This window comes from Planococcus citri, chromosome 1 (genome assembly GCF_950023065.1).
Source record: "Planococcus citri chromosome 1, ihPlaCitr1.1, whole genome shotgun sequence".
NCBI lineage: Eukaryota > Metazoa > Arthropoda > Insecta > Hemiptera > Pseudococcidae > Planococcus > Planococcus citri.
Genome location: NC_088677.1, coordinates 3,228,908 through 3,243,098, shown reverse-complemented (window position 1 = coordinate 3,243,098; position 14,191 = coordinate 3,228,908). Strand labels below are relative to the sequence as shown.

The window sequence follows — 14,191 nt, the reverse complement described above, 5'->3', positions numbered from 1 at the left end:
AAGGGTTGCAGTATCTCCTTTGTTGGTTACTCGACGATGACGATAAAGTACGAGAGTTCATATTGAGTGAATTCCAAGATGGTTTTGACGAATATATCGATTCGTTTTTAAAACCAAGTTATGAACCACCGATTGACATGTTACTAAAGTGGTTTGTCTTTAATGACAGAAAAATTAATGTAGGCACTGATTATTTTGAAGCTTTGTTATTTGAAGAATACGAATAGTTGAATAGTTGAATGTTGATTAATCTAAGACGAGTATTTTTAGTTCGTACGATTGATTAAAATTATAACCATTGTCATTGTAAGAACCAATACACCTACATACCTGTATTAAAATAGTATTGAACTGTTCAATAATGCAATTTTTTGGAGAGTTCATTTCAGAAGAAGTGTTTCAATTTTTCATGTACCTATTTTCCTTCGCAAAATTCATGGGTATCCTATTCACAGAAAAAAAAACTGAAGAGAAATAGATGAATAAATTAATAATGGAAAAACAAAAAAATAATTATGATAATAATAAAATATAAGTATGTAGAGACCACGCATATTTAAAAAAAAAAAAGAAAAATTCATACCACAGCTTTTTTCATGTCAATGGACATGTTGAAAATGAGGAAAAAGAAGGGGGGAAATTATTACCATCACTTTTTTTTGATCAATGGACGTATTGAAAATGAAAAAAAAAAATGATTAAAGTGAATAAACAAAATTTTTTGTGAATGGATAGTTGAACACTGTTGAAATCAGAAAAACAATCAAAAGTTGAAACGAAAAAAATGAAAATAATGATGGAAAAAAATTGAAAATAAAATAAAATAAAATGGTGGCAAAAAAATGATTTTTTCTTAACTTATTTTCTTTATTTTTGTTTTGTTTTTTCATATATTTTTCTCTTCAAATTTTTTTCTAATCTTTTTTTTCATTTTTTTACAATTTTTTTTCTTTGATTTTTTTCATTTTAAACACGCCTATTGACAACAATTTTTTTTTGTTTTCAACATGTTCATTGACTAATAAAAAAAGTTGTGGTATGATGTGTTTCGAATATGCGTCCGGTTTACGACTTGCGTGGCTCAATTGTTATTTTGGAAATAATTTGCGCCCACTCTAGTCAGGGAGCCAGCAAAAAGATCTATTGCACCCCCTCCCCACCCCGTAGATCCTCCGGGACAACATTTTTCTTAAAGGGGGGAGTCCTAAAGAATATTTCTAGCTCTTGTCCTCAAAAAAAGTGGCCCTACTTACAAAATGGCGGACATTTTAATTGACAGGTCAGCCGAAATCGCAGATTTTGCGTTCCAACATAGGACTTGCACGAAATTTTTTAAATCGCACAATGGTAGATCGAAAGAGCAGACAAAAATTCATCACCTGTCAAAATTTCAAGTGGTAAAGTGCCTTTTTCGGTTTTTGGTGAATTTTCAAAAATCAAATTTAGGTCAAAAATGAGAGAAAAAATCAAAATTTTACCAATTTGACTTAGAAAGCTGAAATTTTGGATATACCCCATTTTCGACATGCCAAATCGATTTGAAACTCTTTCAAACCGTTTTGAGCAGTTCTGGAGCCTCCAGAGCAGATTTTTGAAATTCGAAATTCCCACAAAATTCCATCAAATTGGAGTTGTAAAGCTAAAATTTATTCTAAAAACTAATTTCAATACGCTACGAAGTACTGCAGGTAAATTTCAAGTCGTTTTGGGCCTCTAGCAATTTTTTGAAAATTACTGGAGTCTCCAGTAAATTTTTGAAACTTGAAACGTCCGAAAAATTTTACCAAATAGAGATGGAAAGCTGAAATTAACGATGCACTCCAATTTAAACACTCTCTGAAGACGACTTCAGGTGGGTTCGAGTTATTTTGGAGCCTCCAGCAGATTTTTGAAACTCGAAATTCCCACAAAATTTCATCAAATGGAGTTGGAAAGCCGAAATTAATTCTGAAAACTAATTTCAATACGCTATGAAGTTGACCGCAGGTAAATTTCAAGTCGTTTTGGAGCCTCCAGCGATTTTTTGAAAATTACTGGAGCCTCCAGTAAATTTTTGGAACTTGAAATTTCCGAAAAATCTTATCAATTGGAGATGGAAAGATGAAATTAACTATACACTCCAATTTAAACACCCTCTAAAGACGACTTCAGGTGGGTTCAAGCCATTTTGAAGCCTCCAGCAGATTTCTGAAACTCGAAATTCCCACAAAATGTCATCAAATGGGGTTAGAAAGCCAAAATTAATTCTGAAAACTAATTTCAATACCCTATGAAGTCTACTGCAGGTAAATTTCAAGTCGTTTTGGAGCTTCTAGCCATTTTTTTGAAAATTACTGGAGCCTCCAGTAAATTTTTGAAACTTGAAATTTTATCAAATGAGGTTAGCAAGCCGAAATTTACTCTGAAAACTAATTTCAATACAATATGAGGTCGACTGCATGTTGGTTTCAAGTGGTTTTGAAGCTTCCAGCAACTTTTTAGAAATTTAAATTATTTGGAAAATTTCAAGTTTCAAAAATTCACTGGAGGCTTTATAAATTTTCAAAAAATCGCTGGAGGCTCCAAAATGACTTGAAATTTACCTGCAGTCGACTTCATAGCGTATTGAAATTAGTTTTCAGAATTAATTTCGGCTTTCTAACCCCATTTGATGACATTTTGTGGGAATTTCGAGTTTCAGAAATCTGCTGGAGGCTCCAGAACTGCTCAAAACGGTTTGAAAGAGTTTCCAATCGATTTCTTTCAATTGAGATACAAATTTTCAAAATTCTTTTATGCCAGTTCAAACCCAAAATTTTCTTTGGAGATTATTTTTGATAAAATACCTACCTATTTAAAAAATTCTAAATGTGACGAGTACAGAGTACTCCTTGAACTGTTGATGTCGGCAAATCTACGATCACTTGTGTATTTTGAGAGCAGTAAATTGCTTCGACGGTAATAACGTGAGATTTTTGCTGCTCGCGTGTTGTGTATAATTCTTAGGCTTGTGGATTTTTACTGGAGAATAATTTTGAAAAAAAGATTATATTTAAATTAACTATAAACAATAAACAATTAAACATACATAAAAAATTACAAAAAAAAATACTCTTAAATACTATGAGACCTTATCACTTATATTCATTAATAACAGTCTTGATTTTCATAATGGCGTCTTCAACATCGGAATCGCTATTATTGCAGCATAAAGTTATCCTTAATTTATCCGGCGTCAGTGGTAGAGTTTTAATTACGATTGGGTAATCATCCATGGGTGATACCTAGATGAAAAAAATAAGAAAATGAATATTATAAAGTATCTTTTTTGGAACAGCCTGCGGACTCAAAGATCTACAAATTTTTAAATGCCTCATAATATTGTGGGAGTATATATTTTTTTTATTGTGGGGGGGAGGAGGTGTTCAATATGTCGTTTTTAGTCCGGCATATGACAACAGCGAGTTTTCAATTTTTTTGAAAAATTTTCAACTTCTTTAGGAAGGAGAAAAAATGAACTTGAGCACTTATAACTTTTTTTTTGTGCAATTTGGGCGCCCTCTCGACCATTTTAAAGACGTAATCGCAAAATTCAAGGTTTATTGGTTCAAAAATGGTTTTTTGACCGACTAATGAATGACCCAAAAAAAATCAGTAATCAAAAATTTTACAAATAGTCCAGCATATGGCAATAGGAGTAATTGCACTCCCCCCCCGCCGATCCTCCGGGACAACTTTTTTCTTAAAGGGGACATCCTAAGGAACACTTTAAAGCAAATTTGCCAAAAAAAAGTTGGCCTTACTTCAAAATGGCGGCCATTTTGATTGACAGGTCAGCTGAAATCGCAGATTTTGCGTTTTAACATAGGACTTGCTCGAACTTTTTCAAACTTTACAAAGGTAGATCGAAAGATCGTGCAAAAATTCATCACCTGTCAAAATTTCACGTGCTAAAGTGCGTTTTTCAATTTTTGGTGAATTTTTGAAAATCGAATTCAGGCCAAAAATGAGGAAAAAAATCAAAATTTTACCCAATTGACCAAGAAAGCTGACCTATTTTAGACATGCCAAATCGATTGGAAACGGTTTCAACCCGTTTTGAGCCTGCAGGTGAATTTCAAGTCGTTTTGGAGCCTCTAGCGACTTTTTGAAAATTACTGGAGCCTCCAGCAGATTTTTGAAACTTTAAATTTTCACAAAATTTCATCAAATGGAGATGGAAAGCTGAAATTTACTCTACACTCCAATTTCAACACCCTCTGAAGACGACTTCAGGTGGGTTCAAGTCATTTTAGGGCCTCCAGCGACTTTTTTTGAAAATTACTGGAGCCTCCAGCAGATTTTTGAAACTTTAAATTTTCACAAAATTTCATCAAATGGAGATGGAAAGCTTAAATTTACTCTACACTCCAATTTTAACGCCCTCTGAAAACGAGTTTTGGTGGATTTCAAGTCATTTTAGAGCCTCCAACGACCTGTAGCCTCCAGCAGATTTTTTAAACTAGAATTTATCCCAAAATTTCATCAAACCAAGGTGGAGAGTCGAAATTCATTCTGCAAACTAATTTCAATACGCTACGAAGTTGACTGCATGGTGAATTTCAAGTCGTTTTGGAGCCTCCATCTGTATGACGTTTTTTTGGAAAATTGAAATTTCCTAAATGTAGCTGGAAGCTTCAAAACCATTTGAAACCACCATGTAGTCTGCAAAGTAAATTTCAGCTTGCCAACTACATTTGATAAATTAATGTTGGGGAAATTTCAAGTTTCAAAAATATAAATTCATTCAGAAGTTTGTTATAGAATTAAGTTGGGCAACGTTTTCATAATTCCAAAATTTGTTAATTTTCCAAAAATCTGGAATTTACAAAATATGTCTGGAGGCTTCAGAACGGCTTGAAATGACCTCTAATCGACTTGGACATGTTGAAATCATGTACGATGAAGTAAATTTCAGCTCTTCAACTTCATTGAGTAAAGTTTTGTGGAAATTTCAACTTTCAAAAAATTGCTGGAGACTCCAGAACCTATCAAAATTGTTTGATACTGTTCCCAATCGTATGTTAGGAAGGGGTGAAGGGGTTGGGGGTCAAAAATAAAGTATAATTCCAAATTTTTGAGTTCTGGGTCAATTTGGTTAACTTTCAATTTTTTTCCCATTTTTGAGCCAAATTTGATTTCCAAAAATCAAAAATTGCTCTTATGGTACAGAATAATTGCATTGTTTCCCTTGGCCCTCCTTCCCTCCCCCCCCCCCCGATTGGTAATTTTGATGGGAATTCGTTTTTTATCAAGTATATAGGTATTGACTTACTTCTCTTAACCTGTGAGCCAAATCATCAGCCGTCAATTTGGCCGGATTGACGTAAACCAACAATATATTCGAATGGATATCTGTCCTAGGAGGAACTGTGACGTAAGGATTATTCGCTTCTCGGATAGCTGCAGGCAGATTCAGAAACACACGGCGTAATTAATCAAGGAGAATCGGACGTTTGATTGAAAATAAGCATAAATTGATTCCCTTTCACTCACCGTTAGCTATTTTGTGTACATTTTCATGATCGTCTCGAAGGTGCGCTAGATTGTCGAGAGCGTATAGAGCAGCAGCAGCCATAAAACCAGTTTGCCTGGCGCTTCCTCCGAGCGCTTTTCTGACTCTTTTAGCTCTACGTGAGTGTTATAATTAACGACGAATTAATAAGTGATATCGATATGGTAATTACGTGTAGAGTGTGTTGTGTTAATTGGAGTAGGTGAAGTTGAATTTTCTCGACTTACTGATCTATGAACTTGGTGGTGCCGTGGATCATTGCTCCATACGGTGCTCCGAGGCCTTTACTGAAACAGAATGTGATCGTATCGAAATCTTGGACTAATCTCGAGATAGGAACGTTGCAATTTATGGCTGCGTTGAATATTCGGGCTCCGTCCATGTGTAGTGGGATTTTACGCGATTTGCCGAATTCTCCGATCTAAGAGAGGGTAGAAGTTTAGATTTTGGGGTATTTTTATCCTTAGCTTACGAAATTTAGATTTAGATTAGAAAATGAAATGATTCTTACTTCGTCTATCCAATCCAATGGTAGAGTTTTGCCTCCCAAAATATTGTGGGTATTTTCGACGCAGATTAATTTGGTTATAGGTTCGTGTATATCGTAAGTTCGAATTCTGGATTTCAATTCTTCTATATCAAAGGTTCCATCGTTATTGTTCGGCACTTCTCTGATATTGACTCCACCAAACTGTAAATATCCGGTCGTATAATTATTTCGATGCTGATTCCATAATGGAAATTTGGAAACTGGTGAAGTGAGAGGGTTGCATACCTGAGCAGCTCCTGTTTGCTCGAATAAATTAATATGACTTAGGCTACCAGCGATGATTTCAGAGCTTCTTTTATCACAGTGAACTAGAACTGAATTCGAAAAAGAAAATTGGGATTTTTTTCACTAGATGTGTGTGGCATTTGTGATATAAGAGTGAAAAATATACTCACTACTTATTAAATTCCCCATCGTTCCCGAAGGGACAAAACATGCTGCTTCTTTTCCAGTAAGCTTGGAGCATCTTTGTTCTAATACTGAAATATTATTCAAATCATTGATGAATTAGGATTCTAAGATCGTAATTTTTTTTAAATTTTTGAAGTTTTTAAATTTACCTTGAACGGTTGGATCTTCGGAATACACCTCATCGCCTACTTCCGCATTATAAATCGCTCTTCTCATGCCCTCGTTGGGCAGCGAAAACGTATCACTTCTGAAATCGACTACTTTAGCCTGGAAAAGTGAAATAATAAAGTTTATATAAGTGGCATATTTGGCAACATAGCACTGAGATATAAAAATTGGCTATTTTGTTTCGAAATAAAAAATACCACCAGAGAACTTTGTACTGTGTGCTATACATAGTTGGTCTTATCTGGCCACGTTTTGTAATTAGATATTCGTATAATATTGTTAATCAAGCGAAAATTGTTAAAGATCGCACGAGACTCTCTAATATAACGAGGTTATTGATATTTCAAGACGTAAAATCTACCTGCTTGAGGTGCTTCTTGCCTAGAGTGTGAAATTTTTTCATAATGCATTAACGTATACGGTTGATTGGTGTAGTATAGGAAGAAGATTTACAATAACTGACGTGAGAATTGAGAATTGAGAATTGCACGAATGTTTACGAAAAAAGCACGAATGAACTTTTGAACTCTCGTTAACATCATCAGCTGATTAGTGGGCGATTATGGTTTGGTTTTGTTGTTTGTGCCATCGATCATCGCTCGTGATGGAAAAATTATGTATTTTTAAAAATATTTATTATAATAAAGTTCATGGAGAGTGAATTGAAAATTGAATAAGAGATGGCCTCGTGGTGAGATCCAGCTATACCTATACTTTAAATGAATTGGTGATGTTTTAAAGACGAGTTTACTTTTAATTTATATTGATATTGAAATTGAAAAAATATACTTGTGGTAAAATTCATAAATTATGAGTAGGTATCAAAATGATCTATGGTTTTATTCGTTTTGTGATCGGTTTCGGTGGAGAAAGGATCGTTTTTGTTGATGCTTCGTGCCTTGTGGCGTATTAGTTGCAATATCTCTCCTTTCATTGAGTGATGCAGCTACCTTGGGTACATAGAAATTAGAGGGGCTGTAGACTTCGAATTTGGAATTGGAAAATTTCAACTTTAAATGAAGATATATTTTTCAGTCTAGAAATTTTTTCCAGTTTTTTTTTTTTTCGTTCTAAGTTGAAGGATTTTGGCCAAATTTAGCTTAGACCTTCATTTCGCGCTGAAAATTACTCAAAAAATTTTTTAGCTCCGGAGGTGCTTCTGGAAGGAAGATTTGAATCTTCAAAGAAAAGGCCAGTTCTGAAAAAGTCGTGGTTTTGTTTTTTTCACTCGATTTTATGTCGACATTCAGTGATTTTCTCAAATATGTATTTTGCATTGATTATTCTAAAATATCAAAAAAAGTAATTTCTGAAACCAGGGAGATATTTTATTATTGCTAATTTTTAAGAGAATCGAGAAAAACACCCTAAAAAGTGATCAATTTTTTTGAGTTTTTGAAATTGCCAATAATGACCAAAAATTGACATCACTGAATTTCAATGTATTTCCCCTGTTTCAAAAATGATGTTTTGGCATAATAGTCCGGCATATGACAATAAGGAGTAATTGCATCTCCCCCCCCCGCCGATCCTCCGGGACGACTTTTTTCTTAAAGGGGACATCCTAAGGAACATTTTAAAGCAAACTTGCCAAAAAAAAAGTTGGCCTTACTTACAAAATGGTGGCCATTTTGATTGACAGGTCAGCCGAAATCGCAGATTTTGCGTTTCAACATAAGACTTGCATGAAATTTTTCAAACTTTACAATGGTAGATCGAAAGATCATGCAAAAATTTATCACCTGTCAAAATTTCAAGTGCTAAAGCGGGTTTTTCGATTTTTGGTGAATTTTTGAAAATCCAATTTTGGCCAAAAATGAGGGAAAAAATCAAAATTTTACCAAATTGACTAAGAAAGCTGAAATTTGGGGTATACCCTATTTTTGATAAGCCAAGTCGATTGGAAATGGTTTCAACCTGTTTTGAGAGGTTCTAGAGCCTCCAGCAGATTTTTGAAACTCGAAATTCCCACAAAATTCCATCAAATTGGAGTTGTAAAGCTAAAGTTTATTCTAAAAACTAATTTCAATACGCTACGAAGTACTGCAGGTGAATTTCAAGTCGTTTTGGAGCCTCCAGCGACTTTTTGAAAGGTTGTATGACGTTTTTTTGGAAAATTGAAATTTCCTAAAAGTAGCTGGAAGCTTTAAAACCATTTGAAACCACCATGTAGTCTGCGAAGTAAATTTCAGCTCGCCAACACCATTTGATAAATTAATGTTGGGGAAATTTCAAGTTTCAAAAATCTGCTGGAGGCTCCAGTAATTTTCAAAAAGTCGCTGGAGGCTCCAAAATGACTTGAACCCACCTGAAGTCGTCTTCAAGGGTGTTGAAATTGAAATGTAGAGTAAATTTCTGCTTTCCATCTCCATTTGATAAAATTTTGTGAAAATTTAAAGTTCCAAAAATCTGCTGGAGGCTCCAGTAATTGAGGCCCTAAAATGACTTGAACCCACCTGAAGTCGTCTTCAGAGGGTGTTAAAATTGGAGTATAGAGTAAATGTTATCTCCAATTTGATGGAATTTTGTGGGAATTTCAAGTTTCAAAAATCTGCTGGAGGCTTCAGAGATTTTCAAAAAGTCGCTGGAGGCTCCAAAACGACTTGAAATTCACCTGCAGTACTTCGTAGCGTATTGAAATTAGTTTTTAGAATAAATTTTAGCTTTACAACTCCAACTTGATGGAATTTTGCGGGAATTTCGAGTTTCAAAAATCTGCTGGAGGCTCCAGAACTGCTCAAAACGGGTTGAAACCGTTTCCAATCGATTTGGCATGTCGAATATAGGGTATATCTCAAATTTCAGCTTTCTTAGTCAATTTGGTAAAATTTTTTATTTTTCCCCTCATTTTTGGCCAAAATTGGATTTTCAAAAATTCACCAAAAATCGAAAAACGCAATTTAGCACTTGAAATTTTGACAGGTGATAAATTTTTGCATGATCTTTCGATCTACCTTTGTCAAGTTTGAAAAATTTCATGCAAGTCCTCAATCAAAATGGCCGCCATTTTGTAAGTTAGGCCAATTTTTTTTGGGGGAAGTTTGCTTTAAAATGTTCCTTAGGATGTCCCCTTTAAGAAAAAAGTTGTCCCGGAGGATCGGCGGTGGGGGGTTGCAATTACTCCTATTGTCATATGCCGGACTATGATTAATGCGAAATGTTCGAGGGAAAAATATTTTTGAAATACTCTTAGGTACGAATTATCACAAAAATAAGCCATTGGAAAATTTCAGTTACTCAGTAGAACTCTGAAAAAGGTCTGGGATTTTTATTGTGGTGACCATGACCTTCTCAACCAAAAATGCCTTCTCTTTGAAGAGTCATATCTTTGCTCCAGAGGCACTTTTATAGCTAAAATTTGTTCGTAGTACATTTTGAAACTCGATATGAAGGTCTCCTCTTCACTGAATTTGGCCTTTGGGTTTCAAAAACCAACGACTTAAAAAAAAATAATGGCTCAAAATTGGATGAGATGGATTGCACCTATTAGCGAAAGTTTCCATTTTTAAAATCACATACGTATTTCAAAACAGCTTGACAAGTTCCATCAATGACAATTTTATTTCAAAATTTGTATTCTCGATTGAAGATTTGAACAGTTCTATGGTACTTTTTGAACATTTCAATGAATGTTTTTAAATCAGATTTTAACGCTCTTTCAAACAGTAAAATGGGTTTTGAAATTTTGCTACCTTGTTGGATTTTTTTAGAACACTCAATGTTCTACAAGTAGATATGTAACATTTGGATTACTTCAGTTAATTTTTTTCCCACAAATTTTCAAAGATGTAATTTTTGAAAAAAATCCTGCTTTTTTATCAAAAAAACGAAAAATTTCCAAAAAATCTCGTTCTTGATCGAAAAGTTGAAAAAAAGTTTCCCAGTTTTAAGGAAGACTGCAAATAAGTTCCTATAATTTTTTTCACAATGATTCCCAAAAAAAACTCGGTTTTTTGCTAAAATTGTCAACCTCACTTTATTTGCCAAAAATTGCTTAAAATTCTTGGATTTTCGAAAAAAATTCCAAAAAGTCTTCCTTTTTTTAAAAATTGTTCAAAAGTTATCTTTTTTCAAGTATCTATAATTGCCAAAAATTACGGAGAAGTATTGTTTTTTTACCCAAAAAGTCTCATTTTTTCAATAAGATGTGAAACAATGTAATTTTTCTGCCAATACTTCTTAAAAATTACTAATTTTTGTTAAAATTGCCAAATTTTTACCTTTTTGAAAAATTATTGCTTTTTACGTAGCAAAACAGCTGATGATTTTCACCTTTTTTCTTTTTAAAAAATCATCCAAAATGTTCGTTTTTGCCAAAAATTGTTAAAAAGTTTACTTTGTCGCCAATGATTTCCAAAAAGTTTTGCTTTTCTGCTAAAATTCTCAAAGTGATGCTTCTCGTTTAAAAATTGTAATAATTCTCGCTTTTTAACATTTGCACAAAATGTAGTTGTTTTCTTTTTTTAAAAAAAAAGTTGTCCAAAGATATGACTTTTTGCCGAAAAATTACAAAAAAGCCCTTTTACTTATTTGTTGAAGTTGAAAGCTTTTTTGCCAAAAATTGCGAAAATGCTCACTTTTTTGCCAAAATTTGTTAAAAAGTCTCGCTTTTTCATCAAAAAGTTTCTAAATTGTTCAACTTATTAAAATCTAGAAACAGACCTTTTTTTTTGTAATGTTCTGGGTTTTGTTTGATTTTTTTTAGCATTAAAGTTCTATAAGTTTGGCTGTGTTGTTTGTCTAAACTCAAAATATAAATTGCTCGAACTTTTAAACGATTGAATGATGCAAAATTTGAATTTATTTTGAGTTTTTTGAATGCTCTAGCGCCTTCAATTTTTAGTTCAATATTTTGACCATCTTTTTGAAAATTTTGACCAATCATAGTTTTTTTAGTTTTTTAAGTGGGTGGGTAAAGCCCTTGTATGTATTTCGCCCAAACTCAAAATTTTCAAAAATTGAAAAATGTTAATTTTGACTTGCTTTTGAATTTTTAAAAGACTTAAGTACTTTCATTTTCAAAAAGCAAATAAAAAAAGCTCTTCAAAAAAGGCTGAAGGAATTAAAACTCTTTGAAAATTTTAATCTGAGTGGCTCGTTCAATTTTTAAACTCGAGTACCTGGTTTGATTTGTTCTATTACTAGGAAAATATTCCACACATGTTAAATTTGATGCACGTATGCCAAACCCATTGGCATTGAAAGATCCAATGAGAGGGGAGGGGGAGATACAAATCGTGGTTTCTGGCGATTTTGTATCTTTGAAGGTAAAGAAAAAAAATCCCAGTCAACTTTTATTCGGTCCCTATTAAAGCTACTCGTATGTGGAAAGCTACTTTTTTTCGAATCGAAAGCTCATAAAACTTCCGGTAAAGGGTGACATTTTTTTGAGTGCCCCAAATTTGGGGTAGAGTCCTAAAATCCACATTGAAAAATAAATTGGCGAACCTGAATTTCGTGTCAATTTCACCAAAACGATAGTTAATTCTACGACGTCATTCAGCAGCAAATTTAATTGCACGCTTTGCAACTTGTTACTCACAATCGTTATCTCAAATTGTAAAAAATATTTAATCATCTTTTTTTTAAAAAAAACGCTTAAAAATGTAAAAGAGTCAGTCATGCGCGTGATTCGTGTTTACAGCGTTTAAAATTCTGGGAAAAAAATAATTTTTATCTTAGCCATACCTACACTCGGTGATGTACTTCAAAGGGGAAATTTTTCTTACACCATTAGTATGTAATTATTGATACATTTTCCCTTATCTTTGTTATCTTTGCAACGGTGAGAATAATTTTGATCTAATTGTTGGGTTAGGTACGTACTTAGACTTACGCATTTGCGTTGCAACAATCTTTTTAGACTGATTTAGGTCAAAGTCACTTAGTACCTGAGCTTATAGAAGTTGAACTTGGAAGATATTGTACTTACGTCTCGTACAACTTCCGCATAATTGAAGTCGTACATCCCGGTGAAATTTCTCGTACAGGTTGCTAACAGGTGTTGGCATTTTTGATGGTTTAAGAATTTCAGAGATAGTTTCGATAGCATGGTTTATTATAGCAGGTTATCGTACAATGGGGATGATCTGGAATCATATGGCCAAAAATTAACTTAAAATAATACCATCTATAGATAAAAATTATCCCTAATTCATAAGTATCCATTTTGCAATACGATTAAATTATTTTGTTGTTGTTTTTTTTAATGTTTCAGAATCATGGCACTTTACAAAAGAATTAATCGCGAAGGTTATTGGGAAAAGGTGAGCTCAGCTATGATATCGATAGCTTTGAAAATTATTCAAAAATTTCCATTAATTTGGAATTTGTCTCGAAGTGGCGATTCATTTCGTACAATTATTTTTAAAAATAAATCTCTACGGTGAAATAAATAATTTAATCGCCACCTCTGGAAATTGGAATCCAGCCAAAATTTGGGGATTGATTACCTACGATACGAAGCTCGTAATCATCGATGCTTCTATCCTGTTACATAATTTATTGGTTTAATAGGTAGGTATTTTTGAAAACTCGAAAATGACAAATTAAAGTCTCTCTACGAGGACGTCAACTCTGAAATAGATTTTTTTCCAGTAGTAATAATAAGTAATAATAATAGTAATAAAACTCGATTGTAGAAAATAAATTCATCTAAGCACTTACTAGTATTGATCAAAGTGTGCAATTTGAATTCCAACTAATGAACGTTTATTATACGACTAACTAAGTCCAAGTCCAGCAACTTGGCCTAAAAACTTGGCTAATTTCGCGACCAAGTATCACAACACAATTATTTAAGTATGTACACGCACTCGAACGACAATAATACGATATAATCGAACAGCACTCAAACAGCGTAGTAAAATAGGTAATAGTCGAGTTTACGCAAAAGTTCTTAATAACATAATGAAGGAAAGGGAGCAAAAGACGCACTAAATTATCTTCGAGTTATTCGTCAACGAGTTAGGCAAGTTTTTCTTTCAATGGTAGGTACGAATCACCGTCGTCGTCGCGTAAAATATGAATTATGTTGGGATTTTTTTAAATGCAATAGATCTATACTTGTAGTATATCGAACGGCGGACACGATTTGAAATTGAAACTAGAAAAAAATGACTGGTTGAAAACCAGTTAATTGAGTCCACTCGACGCACTAGCACTATATGTACGAGTATAAAATCACACTGGTAATTGAATCGATTTTCGCCTTTGGTAACTCGCTTATAAACGATTTAATTCGTTCGTTTTATCTGTATTATTTTTTTCTTCGCTAATGATACATGTACTCGTACGATTACGATGAGGATGAGGTGAATTATCACTACCGTGTGTGTATTATGATTGTGAAGAGAGATGCGGGGGGGGGGGTTCGGTATAAAAACGATGTGCTAAAATTTGCTTCGTTATCTGCAATATTGGTTAATTTTATGTACGATAAAGAAAATTGCATCAAACTGGTTTTATTTTTTGATAATGAGGCGATAAGTTATGCTATTCTTTTAACGTCTGGTTTTTCGGTGACTTTT

At 33.5% G+C, this 14,191-nt stretch overlaps 1 protein-coding gene across 1 annotated transcript; it reads right to left on the bottom strand.

The window, feature by feature from the left end:
• Positions 1-3,011: 3,011 nt before the first annotated feature.
• On the bottom strand, positions 3,012-13,949 carry LOC135844943 (uncharacterized). Its single transcript, XM_065363349.1, has 10 exons — positions 13,329-13,949; positions 12,595-12,751; positions 6,644-6,761; positions 6,479-6,562; positions 6,309-6,397; positions 6,045-6,224; positions 5,761-5,954; positions 5,515-5,648; positions 5,294-5,421; positions 3,012-3,263 (listed from the first exon to the last, which is right to left on the bottom strand). The coding sequence occupies exons 2-10, from the start codon at positions 12,712-12,714 to the stop codon at positions 3,114-3,116; spliced, it is 1,197 nt and encodes a 398-aa protein (XP_065219421.1). The 5' UTR covers positions 12,715-12,751; positions 13,329-13,949; the 3' UTR covers positions 3,012-3,113.
• Positions 13,950-14,191: the final 242 nt, after the last annotated feature.

Bases quoted from the DNA above. Each gene is read 5' to 3' on its own strand.
- LOC135844943 (XM_065363349.1), bottom strand. From the start codon at position 12,714: ATGCTATCGAAACTATCTCTGAAATTCTTAAACCATCAAAAATGCCAA. The intron at 6,563-6,643 runs GTAAATTTAAAA...ATAATATTTCAG, and splicing joins CGAAGATCCAACCGTTCAAG to TATTAGAACAAAGATGCTCC. The intron at 5,955-6,044 runs GTAAGAATCATT...ACCCTCTCTTAG, and splicing joins CATTGGATTGGATAGACGAA to ATCGGAGAATTCGGCAAATC.